Here is an 18,201-nt window from a genome sequence, read left to right on the forward strand (position 1 = left end):
TTGAAACCAAGAGTGGTGTGATTGTGATCTGATGCGCTTCACTGACACAGACTTCTTTCATAAGTTCATAATCATAATTTTCAGGCATTGTTTACTTCCTGATTTACTGAATCTGGCTTTTTCTGGTGCAGAATGATGTTGCATGTCTCACATCAATGACATAAAAGCCAGATAAAATACGATATGACCGTTCAGACTGCTGGCACTTTGAAAACAATCAGATACAAATCCAATTTAGTACCACACATGGAAGTGGCACAAATCACATTTTTTGGAGGGGTGGGCATGGGGTGAAAAGTTTGGACATAGTTTGCGTATTAGTAAAGTAAAGCGGATTTTGCATGCAGAGGTGAGGAAAGTTTGACAGCAGAGTTGTGACAAAAAGGGTGGGCGGCATGAGACTGAGAACAAAATTACATGGCCTTTGTCACGCAACTGCGACTATGAGAACTGATTTCGGCACTTCAGCTCTGTGTTGGAGATTTTTTCTTTCCTTATATTTTTTAAAATGTCTAATGACTGTCTGGTTTGTCTAATATCATGTGTAAGTAGACCTTAGAAAGGAGAAAACAAATCCTATATTTCAGTTAAACCAGCCGTGTTTGGACTGGAGGGCATTCCTCCACTGTGCCCGCTCCTTGACCTGCAGAGTTAAGAAATCTAAACTGCTTTGTGGAGAGAAGTTGCTCAATAACTTGATTGGCGGAGTGTCTTCCACAGCGAAACAACGCTGAACTCCTCAGAATAAATGGAGAACTCTTGTTGCATCTAAAGGCTTGCTGTTCAAAACACAGTCAGGGTTGTTGCTACTGTGTTCTCCCCTGTGAGACCATCTTAGATGGATCAGGAAAGAATCATCCTCTGAATTGTAAGAAATATATTTATTCCATTCTGTGCACCACAAATCTGGAACAAACTTTCAGAAAACTGCAAAAAGCTGAAATACTGAGTTCCTTTAAATCAAGCCTAAAAACCCAACTATTTCTAGTTTCTTTTGAACCGTAATCACCGGAACGTTGATCATATTTGATGCATATTGATCTTTTTGATGATGGCTCTTGACAAAACTTACTGTTACTCGTTTCATAATTGGTGACTGTACGGTGTTTTTATATTTATGATGTAAATCACTTTGAACTGCCTTGTTGCTCAAATGTGTTGTGCAAATAAACTTGATTGATTCATTAATTATATTTTATGTACATTATTTAGCTATTTACACTCATGCTGACAGTGCCGCTGTTCTTAACTTACATGGAAATGTAGCTTCAAAAATAGATCGAAAAAGCTGCAAAGAGTAAATTTTAAAAATCTAGTTTTTTTTTCTCTGAGGACTGTTTTCTAATTGTGCTAGCTCTCTTGGTTTTAATAAAGACGCTTGAAAAGTGAGACCAAAGGTTAGTGTGTGGACAGTCACTGCGTTCAGTCATAGTCATGTGCTCACAAATTTAATCAGCATTACGTATTTTGAATATCAAGGCTGAAATCCACCTTTAATCTGATGGACCGAGCTGATATCAACAGGCAGTGGCAGCTCAGCCGCTTGAAGCTTTTTTTATAAGAAAGCCTTTTAAAAATTGTATATTTATTTTAAAACATTATTTTTCATAATATCCGTTTTTCCCCAATAAATCCAGCTAATTTGTTTTCTGGGGAAACTTCTGTTCTTTAAGCCAACTGATTAAGTGTGTGAACCATCTGGTGTAGGAAGGGAAAGGGCCTCTCTTTTATATAGATAACACACAGATGTGATGGTATTTAACATTTTTTAAGTGAGATTTTTCTAAGCCATACAAAGACAAGCCGATGTCTTGATATATTAAAATATCGTAGCATATTTTAGTGTTTCAAAGGCTTTGAAACTTTAAAATATTATTCATTTCCAAAAGCATTGATTTGTGAAAGTATATTTCAGTATTGGGTAATCTGTATATTTCTTTTTTAGTCTATTTTTCTTTTCCTGAAACAAATTTATGTTCATTGTGCTTCTTTATGGGCTCAATGATCCACAGTTTGCTCCTTTAAAACATGCTGAATAATTGTAGCAGTTCAAATCAAAGAAGACGGCACTGAGACAGATTTAGGCAGAATACTGCAGAATTAAAAGAATTAAACAGTTTACACAAAAACGTCAGAATTTGCATAGAAACATGAAGATAACATCCTTAAAGACTAATTTAGATTTTTTTATGTGCAAAAAAGGTAATGTGGGGATTACTTCCTCTATAAATGATCAAAATAATTGAGATATTTTTGGACTGAAATAAGCCTAACAGTTCACTGGTTGGTAGTTTGATTGTTGGGATTTAAAAAGAGAGAAAAAGTGAGTGCTTAAATCTGGATTTATCTTCCTATATATAAGTATGTCAATGAATTTTAAGCATTGCTGCCATTATAGAAGGAACACAGTCCAAGTGTTTTTGACAATTACTTTTTTCATTTTAAATTAATATTTTTTTTATTTTCAGTAATAGATTCTCTCATCTTTTTTATTTATTATTTAAGCGATCATTTCCTTTTAACTAATAATGAATGTGACCTATACCAGGTCTGAAGCTTGTTGAAACACTTCTAATATGACGTAATTTCATCTTGTACAGGAATTAAAAGCCAAAGATCTAATGATAAACTTTGCATTCATGTTCAGAATGCAAAGTGCAGATTCAGTAGATGTATCACCTCTCTCCCCTAAAGCGGGCCAATCGATTTGATGACACAACTGATGTTATGAGAAGCTAAAAAAAGGAACGGAAAAATAAACCGCTGGTGGTGGGGTAGGGGGCTAAAGTGCACTTCATCTGCATTGAGGAATTTCAGAGGTCTCGGGTTGTCTCATTCTTTTCCAAGAACACTTCTCCTTCCTGTTTCACCTCTGGCATACGGCCCAAAGAACCCACAAACCACGGAGGCCAAGGCTGAAAATACACTCATGGTAATTCGCGCTACATTTCAGTACGACTCGAACCAACAGTAAATATAGCCGCGCTGCCTGAACTCTGATCCTCACTGAGAGGATCGTCTCACCTCAGAGTCCAGCTAAAAGATGATCTTTTGTGTCTTTGTCAAAGGCAACAGTTGGATGAGATTATGGAGGTAGTTTAATGAGAAAAGGAGTTTGATCCAAAGTTTTCCAAATATTACAACGTAGAATGTGCTGATGAAATGTTTGTGGGTGATTTCCAGTCGCCGACTTGCACCGATTCAGATTCTTTTAGGAGCTAGACTATAAGAAAATATAGGAATAGAATTAAAACTACATTTCCAGTCTTCCTGCCCAAATATGTCATTGATTATTGGGAGCAGAGGAGATGTCTTTGTGTGAGAGCAGTTATTGTAAACCAGAGTTTTACTAATATTTTAATCAGAGTTGATATTTTAAACTATCTTTTGCATCTTATATGACAAATTTGTACTTTTAGAGTGGTTGGCTTTCCTAAAACAGTGTTCTCAGACAGAGACTTAGATTTTAGATTTACAAAAGACTTTTGAATTAAATTCAAAAATACTTTATTAATCCCAAATGGAAATTAAATATTGTAGCTCAAAAGTTATTGAGTTATCAAAGTATCTTTAAAGAATTATTGATGATGCTGTGGGAAGGAAGCAACTCCAGTAGCAGTCAGTGTTGCAACAACTATGAAGAGGTTTCAGATTTTACTGGAGATTTCTGACGGCTCATTGCCTCATATTACTGTTATTCTTTTCAATGAGCAGCCTTCTTGTCCTACCAAAGCACTCACAGATGGCCCAGTCCTTGTTCAGCAGTCCTCCCAGCTCCAATCAGAGGAGATGTTCAGTTTTGCACTTCTCATGTGTGAATCTGCCACTAGCTGTGTTGTTGTTGCCTCCTAATACGATTATCAAGTTAAAAACCAAACCAGACTCAATGGCCGTTAGATACATGTCCTAAAATGTTTCAACGTGGCAAAAATACACTTGCCTTTCAAATGCCTTCATGCATTTCTCTGCTTCCACTGACAGTTAAGCATCTTACTGATATTGAAAATATGGTATGGTGCATTCACTGACTGTTAAAAGATTAGATTTTTATGTTTTTGTTCCCGATCATAGCCAGTTAAGCTGAAAATTGTCCAATTGTGGTTACCAGATGGATTTTATGGGGCTTTCTGGTGTGTTTTTCTAGTTTTGGTAGAACATTTAATGCCTGACAGAAACACAGTTGTGAGAATTTTGTTTTCCCCAGGATCAACACCGTGTGAAAGTAAAACATCAATTTGATGGTTCAGGGTACCAGGAGTTCAGTTTATTTATTGGACATTCATTTTACATTAAATTTTAAATCTTTTTTTATTCCTTTGGAACAATTCAAAATTCTTTTAACACAAAAAGAGAAACCTTCTTATGAAACTTGGCCTATTCTTTAGTTCATTTTGTTTGCTTTATTTAATTAAAATTTCTTAATTATTTGAATTGTTGCTGTATTTTTGACATTGTTTCTGTCTTTATCAAAGCAGGTCTCACTTGTAAATGAGATCTTGGATCCCAGTGAGATGACTTGTGTAGAGGTCAAAAACGTATTGAATTGGATTTTAATTTGACTACTTTTATTCATTTTGGCTTGTTTTTTCCTTGTAATATCTTGATGTCATATTTGATGTGAATAGTTTTCTTTTTTCTTTCAGAGTTTATCAAGAAGCTTTAAACTGTACAATCACAAAGTTTATTAAAAGTAAATGCCCATCGTGCTTCATACCAACTTGGTTCAGCGATCTTATCCATTGCTTGGTTGTCACATTTCATTACCTTCTAGTGAAAATAACCACGAACATAAACTAGAATTATTAGGGTTTCCTGCAGTAATGGCAGTAAAACGACTGAAGGGACATCTATTTAATTTGTTCAATATGTATTTTATTGTTTGCTTTCTGGCAGAAATGGAAAGGCAGGAAGAGTTTTAAGTGGAGAAGTGATTGAGAAGTGTGCAAAAGGGATCAAGTAGGTGACAGATTATGCAGAAAAGGAAAGGGGGGTGAGCATTATCCAATGTGTCCCAATTAATGGAATTACACTCCTCCTTGGGAAGGCTGTTAGTCATTTGTTGAAAAGTGAGTCTGCCGGTGGTGCATCTCTCCCACCATATTGTCCAGCGAGCGCTTATTAAGCCAGGCCTGACCGCTGGGCATGCTCATTAGCATAGCCCGCGGCCGTGGCAAGGCCCAGTAGGGCTCAGCTGGACACTTAATTACAGCCAAAGCTTCTTCGGCACTACCTCCATGCTCTTTGCTTCCCTTCCCGTGTCCTCACCCCCCCCTGCTCAAACACCCTTAACCCACCCATCGAGGCAGAAACGTGCCCGCACACAACTGTCACCCTTGCTGCCTTGGCAGGAGAGGGAGGCTAATCATTTTGGTCATGTAAATGTGATGGCTTTAGTCGGAGTATGTTGTGGCAGTCTTTTATGTTGCCTCGCTCTGCACGGCTCTGCGGTCGCTTTGCGGTCAGCAGTCTTTGAGATTTTACTGACTCGCTGACCTACACTACCTCTCTCTGTCTCTGGGTCTCTCCCTCATTCTTATATTAGCTCATGGGCATGACTCTCCTTTTGACATCGGCGCAGTATTGATGCATCCCCTTCCAACCTTAATCGGCTAATGGCCTCTTCTTCTTGCCTGCCCAGCCAAATCAACCCCTCCCTTATTTATCCCTTTATCTCTTCCTTCTTTCCTTTGCCTCCCCCCCGCCGCCACCCTGTTTCTGCCTGGGGTCGCTGACGCCACTTTTCATGCCTACCTAAGGAAGAATAGCTTAGTACACATGCATGTTTATGGGTTCATCCGCCAGGACACGATGGCTACTGACAGAAAATGTATGTTATGGTTTTTAACTCATTTAAACCTCCATGGTGGGTTGATCTTGAGGGCTTGGATTATTTGCTGAACTTAACTATTCCCAAGAAATATTTGATTACCAACCCAAAATATCGTTTTTCGTAGCAGCTGGTAGCAGTATCAACATCAGAACAATAAAGTGGGTCGATGGAAACTAGACGCTAAGATATCTAATCTTACTGTAAATATTTCACTGCAAAAACACAAATTCTTGCTAGTGTTTTTTTGTGTGTGTCTTATTTCTAGTTTAAGTATCTTGGTACACTTGAAATAAGTAGAAATGTATAGAAATATATAGATTCAGAAATAAGGTAATTAACTTACAAATAACTTTTGAGGAAACTATAGGAGCTTATAGAAAATGGGAAAATGTGCAAGTTCTTATTTGTGTGTTTATGCTGAAGATCTTAATTCAAGCTGAAATCATTAAGAACAGTTTGTTCTCCATAAATGCAGAATCATCAGCTTAAGAACTTGGATTTCAACAGTACAACGGAGCCTCGTCTTTTTGCAGATTTTCTGTGCAACTGGCCTTCGAGTTAGTTGCGAAAAATCAACCTATTTGTGAATTGTTTTTGTAGAGTATACATAAAATATTTGCAAGACAGAAAATGCAACACAGGAAGTGGGAATAATGGGGCATAGTCCTACTTAACATGCTTTTGGCTGGCATTTGCAAAAGAGCCAGTCCAGGAGCTGCTGAATTAATAGTTATAAAAAGTTAAGAAAAGTTATGAGTTTATAAAGGGGGATCTCAGTTATTAGTTGATTTTAACTATTCACGGGCAGCTGTTGTCCCTGTATTCATAAAATGAGTAACATTAAAAATAATCCTTTGCGGTAATGCATACAGTGATATTTCAATGACCATATCTTACCCAGAACTTATATAGAAGTCTACATTGACTAAAAACTTGATATTCTGCATCTCTAAAATGGTAATCACTAGAGGCTAATAAGTTCCTTTCTTTTTTGCTTTTGGTTCATGCAAAAATTTTATAGGATCAATGTCGGAGATCAACATATCTGACTTGATTTGTGTACATCTGTTTTAAAGCCTAAGATGGCTTGTTGTTGTCACCATTGATTCCCTTCAGTCTATTTATATAGACTCAGTCTGGACTTCTTAGGTGTCCCTCTTTGTCTATAAAGTAGTGATGCTATGCATTATTTGTGGCCCAGAAAGATCATCCTTCTGCGCTGCACCAATGAATCACTCGTGTGTGAGCGATAACAGATCCCGACTGCTGAGCACCCTGCAGCTGTTTGTCTCAACATGCAAGTCATCCCCGCCATTACACCGCTAAACGGTCCCCTTTCAGTGGCAGACGCTTGCCGCCTCAGCCCGTTTCTCTGCATCTCCATCACTCGGGGTGGCGGCCGGCCGGGGTGTGTGGTTACTGTCACCACGCCAGCCACGTTCCAGAGGCAAAGCACTTGACTGCATCTCAGAAGCAATGCAATAGAGGGAGGGCATAAGCCTTAGAGTAACACTTGAGAAAAATGTTTGCTCCAGGCCTTTCACTGCAGTTGTGGGGTGTAATGCCACTGTTGAGCAAACAAATCTGTGTGAGTATCATGCATTTAGAACTTGTAATGCTTAAAAATTAAGCAGAGATGCCATAAAAATACAACCAATAGGGTTAGGGTAACCTTAGAGCAGTCGTTCTCAATTATTTTCATTCATGGTGCCCTAAATTTAATTATTATTGAGAAGCTGATAAGTGTTATAATTTGTCTATACAGACTACTGTATGCGTTTTTTGCACAAGCATTCAAAATTAGGCTTGCAACAACTTAAATTTTAAATTGCAGCTCATTTTATTGTGCTAAACTTTAAAACTATTTTAAGTGTGTGTGATTCTCAAAATAGAAAAAGTCCAAATGATTCACTGAGATGTCCATTTTTATACCAAACTTGGCACAATTCAAAACTTTTTAACTGTAAACATTGATTACTTGTCAGCTTCAGCAGCTTTTTCCTTTATAAAAAGACAACTTTTTAAAGAATTTTGTGAAAAAATTGCAACAATATTGCTTATCCTTTAGTATATCATGAAAATGAAAATTGCATGTCATATTGCATTCACAGTAAGCCCAACCAGTGTAGGCCTTGTCATACTTACTGGTATTTTTCTGCCTGCTACTGACATTTACTTTATTTACATCTACTTGCCTTCATCGTTTTTCTTTTTACTTCTCCATTTATCCTCCTCCTTCAGTTCTGGATACTGGTGTGCTTTAGTGAGTTACTTCTTCTACTGGGTTGACTAGTGTGAGCACTGCTGCCACCTAGTGATTGGATGCTTCTTTATCATTCAATCATGTATAAAGACACTAATAACAAACAAAAAAGTATTCCTCTTTTAAATTAGAGGTAGACCAATATATTAAGTGACCAACAACGTAGATCAATACATTTGCTTCTATCTATTTTTTATTTTTTAGATCTTGAAGGACTATAGACAGGATTCTACTTGCTGTGGGTGTCAGGATTAAAAGCACATTTTCAATCAGTTGAAGCTGATGAGCAATAAGTTCTTACAAAACATGCATTGATACAGATTTTAAAGAGTGTTACCAATATCTTACTTTTACATCAAGCCTGTTATAAAAACTACAACAACCACTGTTTCTCAGTTATAAATTAAGTTTAACAAATACAGTGGACCAGTTCGGTATTCACTGACTTTTCTGTGGAACAGTACTCCAAATTATTAACTAAGCCTCTTCATGAATTTTATGTCTGAACTATTAATAGAAAATGCACACTTGGGAACCTGAAATACTTGCTCACAATGCTATATGACATTTTGTTGGCTAGAGTTTACAAAGAAGAGCATCATTCATTTTCCTTGGCGCCAATTGGCTCAACACACAAAAGCAGAGATGAAGAAGGCTGGAGATGTTGGCTTCTTCAGTGTAGCTAAGACGGTATCCATTGTGCATATTAATTCATATTGAGGTATATTTGATATCAGATGGCGTCTTTAGAGAAGGTCTCAAACATTTGCAGATTTGGGCAATTTGTGGGTGTCTGTGGTCCCTTATCTCTGCAAGTACCAGAAATCAATTAGCATTAGAAAATTAAGCTACTACATTATCCCCATTTTTACTTCAAAGCATATGTCAGATTTTTATTTAAAATAAAATGCATTTAAGATCCTCCTGGTGTTGAGTGTACAGACCATAAATGAGGAAATTGTAGTCTTGATTCAATTCTTTGAGATGTTGTTTTCCTGAAACTGGTAGGAGTGATTGAATGTGTGTATGCCGACATGGACTGAAACATCAGTCAGTGAGGAGGAAGCCAATACTCCTAAAGAAACTTAAAATGCCAGATTACAGTTTACAAATGCACACATTGACAAAAAAACGTCATTTTTGGAGACATTTCCTCTTGTCTGATGAAACTGCAGTTGAACCGATTGGTCATAATGACCACCATTAACCCATGGTGTATGTAAACCTGTGATTTCAACTGTATCACGGATCTGTTTAAGTACATAGAAATACATTAAGGGGTTATTTTGCCTTATTCTGAAAAGGAAATGACCCTAAAACTTGTTTTAACCAGACAACAACACCCACTTCCTTAGCAAGCGAGCATCTTTGTTCCTGACATGGTTAATGTTGTAGAGTGATCATCGCTTTAGCTCAGGGGTGTCAAACTCAATTTCACCGAGGGCCACTTCAGCATATTGGCCACCCTCAACGGGCCACATTGACGGTACAAATCAGGAGTGCATCCCTGCTAAAACACCCCAGACAAAAGGTTGACTTCCCTCATTCAGTTCTGTAGAGATTTATAATGAGTCAATGGTCCAGGTGTGTTAGAGAAGGAATGCATCTAAAGCTGCAGATGGTAGCTCTGGAAAACTAGACTTGGGCACCCCTAGCATAAATGTATGAAAATACAATGTTAAAAATACATTAAACACCTCATATTGTTAACTGATTTTATGTATTGAAGTTTTATATATTGCATTTGAGTTCCCATGGCCTATAAAATGCTGGGGGGCCACGAGTTTGACACATGTGCATTACGCCATAGAACTGCCAATTGGTAATTGAAGTAAAGTAGCTTCGATTTCAAAGAAGCCAACATTGAAGCATTGGCAAATGAACCATCACAAAAGAGGAAAGCTCTTGTTGTCTCACTGCACCCCAAGAGATGCATAACCGACAAAAACCATTTCTGTCTGGTTTCGAACCAGAGACCTATTGCGTGTTAAGCAAACATGATAACCACTACACTACAGGAACTGAACTACTCTTGTTTGTTTCAGTTTGAGGTTCCAAAGTTGATGATGTGAGATGCAACACATGAAAATTTCAACTCAGGTTTGCACTCAGATGCCTGGATTCAGAGTACAGACCATGACACCACAGAACCCTTGTTGACCTTTAGTAAACACCTGTGATGAATAGAACATGCAAAAATCTGTTTCTGTCTGGTTTCGAACCAGAGACCTTTTGTGTATGAAGCGAATGTGATAACCACTACACTACAGAAACTCATGCTCTCTGCAGTGTTCCTGGTAGATGATCCACATTTTGTTAGAGACTAATAACGAGCATGGAACGATGTCAAATACCACAGATCGTCTCAGAGAGCACAGTAACTTGGTGAACAAACTGTCAGACTTATACTTGTGCCTAATTTCACATTACAGTCCATAAACTAAGCCTGGGATCAACAAATTGTATTGAAGATGTCATTACCAGAGACAAATGGTTCTGCAGAGACTTGGCTAAATGGCTAAAACAATAAAATCAATACTTACAAATAAAAAATGGTTCAAAAATGAAATTAACACATTAAAATAAAAAAATATATGTGAAATACAATCAACACTTGAAAATTAAAAATGGTTCAAAAAATAATATCAACACTTAAAAATACAAAATCTCTGGAAAATAAAATATTATGTATGTTGTTTTGAAAAACATTAGAATATAAGCACTTTTATCAAATCTTCATTGTGGTAAGATCATGTAAGTTATTCTTAAATCCATGGAAACTCAATAGTTTGTAAGGTAGGTGAGTTAGCTCAGCAGGTTAGAGCACCGTGCTGGTAATGCTGGGGTCAGCAGTTCAAACCCCATATGGGGCAATTCATGTGTAAGGTCTTTAAGACAATCAACACTTCAAAATAAATAAGGGTTCAAAAATAAAATCAACACTTCAAAAATAAATAAGGGTTCTAAAATCAACACTTCACAATTAAAAAATGGTTCAAAAATAAAATCAACACTTTACAATAAATAAGGGTTCAAAAATAAAATCAACAGTTCAAAATGTATAATGGTAACTGTTTCTGTCTGTTCAGTCCATAACATCAATACTTACAAATAAAAAATGGTTAGGAAGCACATTACAAACCTTTTGTTGAAATGGCGCGTTAAATTCAAGTCTCCATTACAGACCAGAGAAAACTAAAGAGAATGCAACGTTGGGTTAACCCATTTGAGGAGCCGGTAGTTTATCTTGAGGAAATAAATGACGATGCAGAAGTTAATTAGATTGCAACATGCGCAGTCCGCTGTCAACCACTGCGGAACACGAAGAATTAGAAACCGCTGGAAGTAACTCATCCAGCGGATTTAACAAATGGAGCCTTCTTGGTGCTCGTTACCCAGGAGAGCTGCGCTCTGGAGGAGCTGCAGACGTAACATCATCTGTCCGTTTCGGAGAAGCGAAACCACGCAAAAAAAATAAATAAAAAAAATCCTGGTAAAAGCTCACACCGGCCTGCGCAGGGTAAAACACTTACAGAGTTCAGTTGATCTGATTGGATCAGACAGATCCAACTGACTGATGAATTAGCGCAGATTTTTCTGCAGATGAGAACCAGGAGGAAGTGCGTTCAGACCCCAGCGGGTGAAGTGATGCTAATTTAAGTAAAGTTGCTTTATTTAATTTATTAAAAGTTATTGGAGCCTCAGTCAGTGGTTTTTGTCACTACGAGAAAAATGTAGATACATTTATCTGCTTAATCTGTGATGGGATCTGGATTCACGGTGAATATTAACTAAACCGCATAAAATGCGACTAAATAGCCGATGTTAATATGATTGTAATTTCACAGATAAAAATAGTACATGACCGATTTTTTTTATTTTTTTTTATTTTTTTATGTTGTCGGTCAAGATAACAGATAACAAAAAAAGTCTAGCGCCACCTGCCGCCCTGACACCAACTCACACACATCTTCATTCACAGTCTTGTAAATCGATTTTTCTTTTCTTGGACATTTTGATGTTAGCTTGTCGATGTCTCAGTTTTATTCGCTGGGAAAATCAATAAGCAGCTTAAGGTGACTCTGCTGCTCTCTAGTGGCGAGAAGCCGTAATGTTTGGCTGGTAACAATTGGAATGCATTGTGGGAGATGTAGTTTGTAGTCAATTCGTGCTCAAAACCTATTTTAAGTCAATCATCGGCTATAAAATGCTGGGGCGGGCCACATAAAATGACGTGGCGGCCCACATGTGGCCCGCGGGCCTTGAGTTTGACACATGTGCTTTAGCTGAACCTTAATCCAAATGAAAACCTTGGGTCACACAGACTGTTGCTGTTTCTGAATAAAACCAAGAACTGCTGATGAAATGTGGAATGTAGTCCAGTCGTCCCGGGCTGGGAAAGCTTTTCTCTGGTGCCAGAAGTTGGTCCATGCAACACAGATGTGAAGCAGTTCTCAGAAGCACAGTGGTTATTCCACTTAATGTTAGCTTGGTGATTCACAGGGAAGCTAAGTCTTCAAGTATTTTTCAGTTTATGCAGTAAATGTTGTAGTTTGTAGGAAACAAAACAGCTGTTGTTTTATGGTAAAATACAGAGTGTTTTTATTTTCTGTATACTGATAAGAAATATGATATGCCATATTCTCCCAACATTTGTAATTATGGAAACAAAAGCTTTAAGGATTTACTCACTTCTTAAAATGCATTATTTAGAAAACAGCTGTAAGGATCCAAATTTGTGATGGGTTGTAATTAAAATTTTTAATCAAGTTAATTGCAGGGTCTGTGTTTAATTAATCGAAATGAATCATGTCTTAATCGAAAATCATATATTGAAAAAATTTGTATATATTAAAAAGAGTCTTTTTTGTTGTTAAATCGTTGACAAAATAAACATATGAGCTTAACAACAAATTGATTGTTTCTGATCTGTGATTTAGGTTATTCAACCATCAGATTGGTGGAGGTGCTTTCAAGTGTTTCAGAAACACCTGTTTATTTATAACTTGCTTTAAAAAAATAATACTTTAAATAATACTTTAGAAAGTGGATTTTTGATGCCGACGTTAGCGTCATCAGGGTCTGTTCTTGCTGCATAATGTTTAGCACTGAGATGCTACTTTTGGCTTTAATAGCTTCACTGATGGGCTAACTCCTTCTTGCACAACTTGACCACAAAAGTAGTCTTTTCTAGCATCCAGTCAGATTTATTTGAAGCAAAAATTAACCCCCAGTGGGCCAAGAGAAGTGGCTTTGTCAGCGAATATGAGTAACTTGTGTGTCAGACTTTTTGGATTACGCACCATAAAGGTTCCATCTTAGGACTTTCGTACGTTTAAAAAAACTAAACTAAACTATTAACTGTTTACATTTTCTATTCATTTAAGTGCCACTCTTTATCAAAATAAAACAAAATCGATTAAATAAAAAAAATTTAAATCAAAAAATATTTTCGATTAAATAATCAAAAATATTTAATCGATGTTTGAGTTTATGTTCTTAATCGATTCAAAACATTGAATCCTTCAGTTTAGTTTCAGTTTTACTATTTGAATGTTACATCCACCAAGTTTGTGACACAAGACCATAAAACATTTTCATCAAAACAGGCCAGAAGCATAAAGGTTCAGATTTAAGTTGATGTTGCATATAGCTTCTATTTTTTCCCTCCTTACACGTGAATGGCTTTTAGCAGCAGTCGTGAGCACACGGCTTGGCTGAAGTGCCCTTAGAGGTTGGGCTGGAGACCTCGACCCTGGAAAATGCCAGTTTGCCCACGGGGGTGGCTTGCCTGTGACACACGAAGCTACGTTAGTGAAGTTCATCGTTGCACTTTAGCACTCAGCCAGGAGTCTGGTGGTGCAGCGTCGCGCTCAGCTGTACCTAACCCCGGGATTTTAGCGTGAACTCAGGAAGGAAGAGAGTTCAGCCTTAAAGCTGGAACCTCAGGTCAGCAATCCAGCTATTTCCCTCTAACCATATTACAGCCATTAGTGACTCTTACTGCTTTTCGCATGTCACATGGAAATAGGTCAAGGCCTGGCCTGTATGACTCACTGTCTCTTTCCCCCCCTCTCTTTACTCTTGCTAACCATATTCAGGTGGTAAAATGGCTGCAAGGAGCATGGGAAAGGATCAGGATCAGTGCATTTACTTATTCAGCTCATATGTTGACTGCTAATAGTGAAAGGTCAGGCAGTATATGATCATTCCTGTCAACACAAGCTGCATTGTGTACGAAGTTAGGGAATCAGATGTGAGATCCAGTGTTTCTCCTGTAACTACAGGATATATATTGGAACTGTAAAAGTGTTGGAGATGAGAAAATATGTGAAAGTGTGTGTTTGATATCTGTAGCAGCTGGAGAGCAGCGGTCATCGTGTGTTGGGATTCTGGCCACCCTTGTGGACCTCGGTGAGCTGTGCTGGCCAGATGTCAGGCAGCTCTAAAAAGAATCCCAACAGGTTGCCTGGAAACTCCTTTCCCTGTAAACAAAGAGCTAACCCACCAGGCCGCTGTAAAGTTCACCAGGGTTAGACCAGCTTTGGTGTGCAGATACACCAATGTTTGTGTTTTCAGACATTTTGGGCAAAAACAAAAAACAAAAACTAAAGAGGATTTTTTTTTTTTGCTTTAGTTTTCTCATGAATCTCTGTGAATTGCTTTCTGTTTAATGTTTGGGAGGTTGTGTACAGTAACCCAAAATGAAAATGCCGGTTTTGACACCCCACTTCACCCGGACTAGGTGCTTTTGACTTATTCTTATGGAGGTTTGTTAATATGTATCAGGAATATTCACTTTTCTTTGTTCGCCCTTGTCTGGCAAGCTGTAATGTTTTCCTTATGAATATTGATACATGAAGTGTATATTAATGACCCTTGGTGACCTTAACCCTATCCTTATTGGCTCCCTGGTGGTATCTGCAGGCTCATGAATATTAATCTGGTTCTGTAACCTCCATTACCCTAATCTTCGCTGTCTAGCCTCCCAGAAGGACCCGTTGTCATGGTAACCCCTTTACCAGGCTCTTCCTGACCAAGGGTGGGAAAAATGTTTAAAAAAAAAAAAAAAAAAAAAAAAACTCAATTACACACAAAACAATCTCCAATGTGCTATCTGGAATACTTTTATACCACTAACCTGTTTGTGTTTCTAAAAGGTAAAATTTTGTTTTGATTTTAATAAAAAAAAAATCATGTTTACATCAGAATCTTGAACAAGAACCACAACCTTTGCTATATTGTATCAGCATTCAATGTCATACAAAACAACATAGAGTAGTAATTTGTGGAGTTGCATGAAAATAATGCATGGTTTTTGATATTAAAAAAATCAGAAACGTGTGGTGTGCAACCACCCTGACTTAGTAAAACCATGTCTTTATGTCTCAAATGTATTTTTGAGGAACATTTTTTTGGAGATGTTGAGGAATTATGTACATTTGTACTATTCATCACAAAATACCTACAATGTCTAAAAATTCCTAGATGGAAATTAGGGCTGCAGCTAACAATTATTTTAGTAATCAATTATTCTTATTGATTATTCTGATGATTAATTGGATGAAAAAATTGCCACTTTCTGCAGATTTTTCATTTAACCACTTAAGCCTCTTTACACAAGAGAATAAATCCATAATGTTACAAGAATCAAGAATACAGTCAAATTAAGATAAACTAGAAGTAACATGAGGATAATGTTACATTATTAGCAGAATAAAGTCATGGTATTATGAGAGTGATGGTAGTAACTTGATAAGAACTCACAAAAACTAAAATGAGGAATATTTTAAAGTTATCCTTTGGTATTGTTTTTACAGATGAGGAAATACTACACATCAGCATCAAGTTATTATCAGCAGCGACTTTTTTGTCATTAAAACAACTTTTTTCTTGTAATTTTAGAGTGGGACATGATTTTAGAAAAGAGAGAAATAATAGATTAAAATCAGATCTTGCATGAAAAACACATTGTAAGCCATATCACCCAACACAATTAATATTAATACATTTCATTTTATTTCATTTTCTAAGCACTCAAAGAAGCTTATCATGTTGTAAATTAGTTTTCCAACAGACTGCTTGTTACATCTGGTGAAATGGTTTTATTTTATGTCATTTTGCAGATGTGGACGGCGATGAAGAAGAGGGCCCCAATGACGGTGCGGTGGAGGAGGAAGGCTGGTTTGGGAATGCCTCCGACACGCGCTCTGACTCGTCATCATTTGGCGACACGCAGGACGAGCTCCTGCTGCACAGAGCCTCCTCTCCTGAGGACCAGTCTGGGATCTGCGGCGGCTCCGTGGATCATGACACCTGTGGAGGCGAGAGCTCACTGGGCTGCCCGACACCCGTCCATCGTGCCTCTTTGGAACTTCTTGGCCTGGATGGAAGTACATTCTCGGCCCAGGACACTCTTTCCTCTGTTGTGTCATCGCTATATGGCGAGGCAGCATCTCGAGCCCTGGGGAAACCACTCAGCAGCAACCTGCGGCGCCTCCTAGAGGCAGGCTCACTCAAACTTGATGGTGGAGAGGTCCTGGGTCGGTCATCTAGGGGAAATGCTGGCGGAGAGTCCCCTCCGATCGCCCTTGCTCCACCTTTGACCCTTTCTCCATCTTCCCATCATGCCCAGCAGTTAAGTGCTCTTGCTCGAAAACTGGCTAACAACAACAGTGGCTCAGCCTCACCAGCCTCCTTGGCACCCTCAGTCACCAACATAAAGCAAGAGCCCCTTGACCCCTTTAACTCTGTCACCCCCACCAATGGAAGCGGCTTTGTGTGGGCAGGCGTGGCCGACAAATGGCCGCCGGCCTCCTGCTCTACGCCTTGCGGCTCCAGCTTGTCCCCAGATTCTGCAATCCAGAAGCTAAAAGCGGCAGCTAACGCCGTGCTTCAAGACAAGAATGCCGTTGCTTCCTCCTCAACGACTTCTTCCTCATCCACCTCCGCCTCATCCGCAGTGCCCACGTTGGGTGGGGGCGGTCGAGGAGATGATGTGGTGCGATTTGATGCCTTCAACTCTCCGTTCAGCCCGCAGTCAGCGAGCTCCACCCTCGCCGCTCTTTCCAAGAAAGTGAGCGAGAGAACCCAAGGCTCATCGACAGCCAGCACAGTGTCGGACCACCAAACCTCGGCGAGCTCCTTCCTATCGCTCGTGTCAATTACCACCTCCTCTGCTGCCTTGCTCAAAGAGGTGGCAGCCAGAGCGGCTGGAAACCTACTGGCAGAGAAGAAGGACGGTTCCCCTTTGTCGACTGTAGGGGTCCTCCAAGAGGACGTGAAGCCTCTGCTGGACAAGAACCAGAAAGCACCGACGCCCACTACACCAACGCAGAGCTTAGAGTTATTGTTACCGTCTACGCCGAAGGGCAGAGGCAAACCAAACAACCAAGCAGGTAATCTAAATGTAAAATAATATTATGTATGCTATTGGTGAAAGACCTGGCAAAATATTATCATATTTTCTGGACTATGTCGCTTCAGTCGCATTTATTTAGAAATTGGCAAATGTGAAGAGGCCCTTATTCATGTTGAAAGGTTCCAGTGACACATTGTGTTCAGCTAACAAATGTACGGGACCTGTTGGCTTTGACTTGGAAGTCTGCTGGCTGTTTCTGACTCACCAGTGTCCATGCTCTACATCTGGGTCAGGAACGACTCCGCTCCACCAGTATTCTGACAATCTGTGCTACCTCATTAGGTTTTCCTACCGTAGCTGGTGAAGTGCGCAGCAGAGCGGAGACACCTGCAGTAAATCCAGAATGATAGAGAGGCTGTTGTGTTTATTGAAGTAGTTTCACTAAGAAGCGCGTGAGTCCCACGGTTGGAGATGTAATTGTACAGATCACAAGCTTCACAGCTCGTTATTTAAGCACCAAGCCCAGTAGCCGTGTTAGGCACTGCAACTGAGAAGTTAGTTGTTACCTCTAAAGCACCAATCATAAATCTTAGTTTTGCTACACCAATACACTATTCAGTGGAAGCTAAAACCAGCGTTTATGTAAGTATATTCAGTACTGCACAGTCTATATCATTAAAACTCTTATTGTGACGTTCAGAAGGAAGTTGTCTGTTTTCCTGCTGTGTCTTGTGCACTTACTTAAAT

General features: G+C 38.8%; 1 protein-coding gene across 2 annotated transcripts in view; it reads left to right on the forward strand.

The window, feature by feature from the left end:
* znf827 (zinc finger protein 827) overlaps nt 1–18,201 on the forward strand; it is a 97,749-nt gene that overhangs the window by 19,200 nt on the left and 60,348 nt on the right. For both annotated transcript variants that reach the window (XM_014997006.2, XM_014997007.2), the window contains exon 2: nt 16,220–17,491. In XM_014997006.2, the coding sequence (XP_014852492.2) occupies nt 16,220–17,491 (1,272 nt within the window). The remainder of the gene's footprint in view (nt 1–16,219; nt 17,492–18,201) is intronic.

Source organism: Poecilia mexicana, unplaced genomic scaffold (assembly GCF_051168715.1).
Source record: "Poecilia mexicana isolate PSO_F unplaced genomic scaffold, ASM5116871v1 scaffold_1, whole genome shotgun sequence".
NCBI lineage: Eukaryota > Metazoa > Chordata > Actinopteri > Cyprinodontiformes > Poeciliidae > Poecilia > Poecilia mexicana.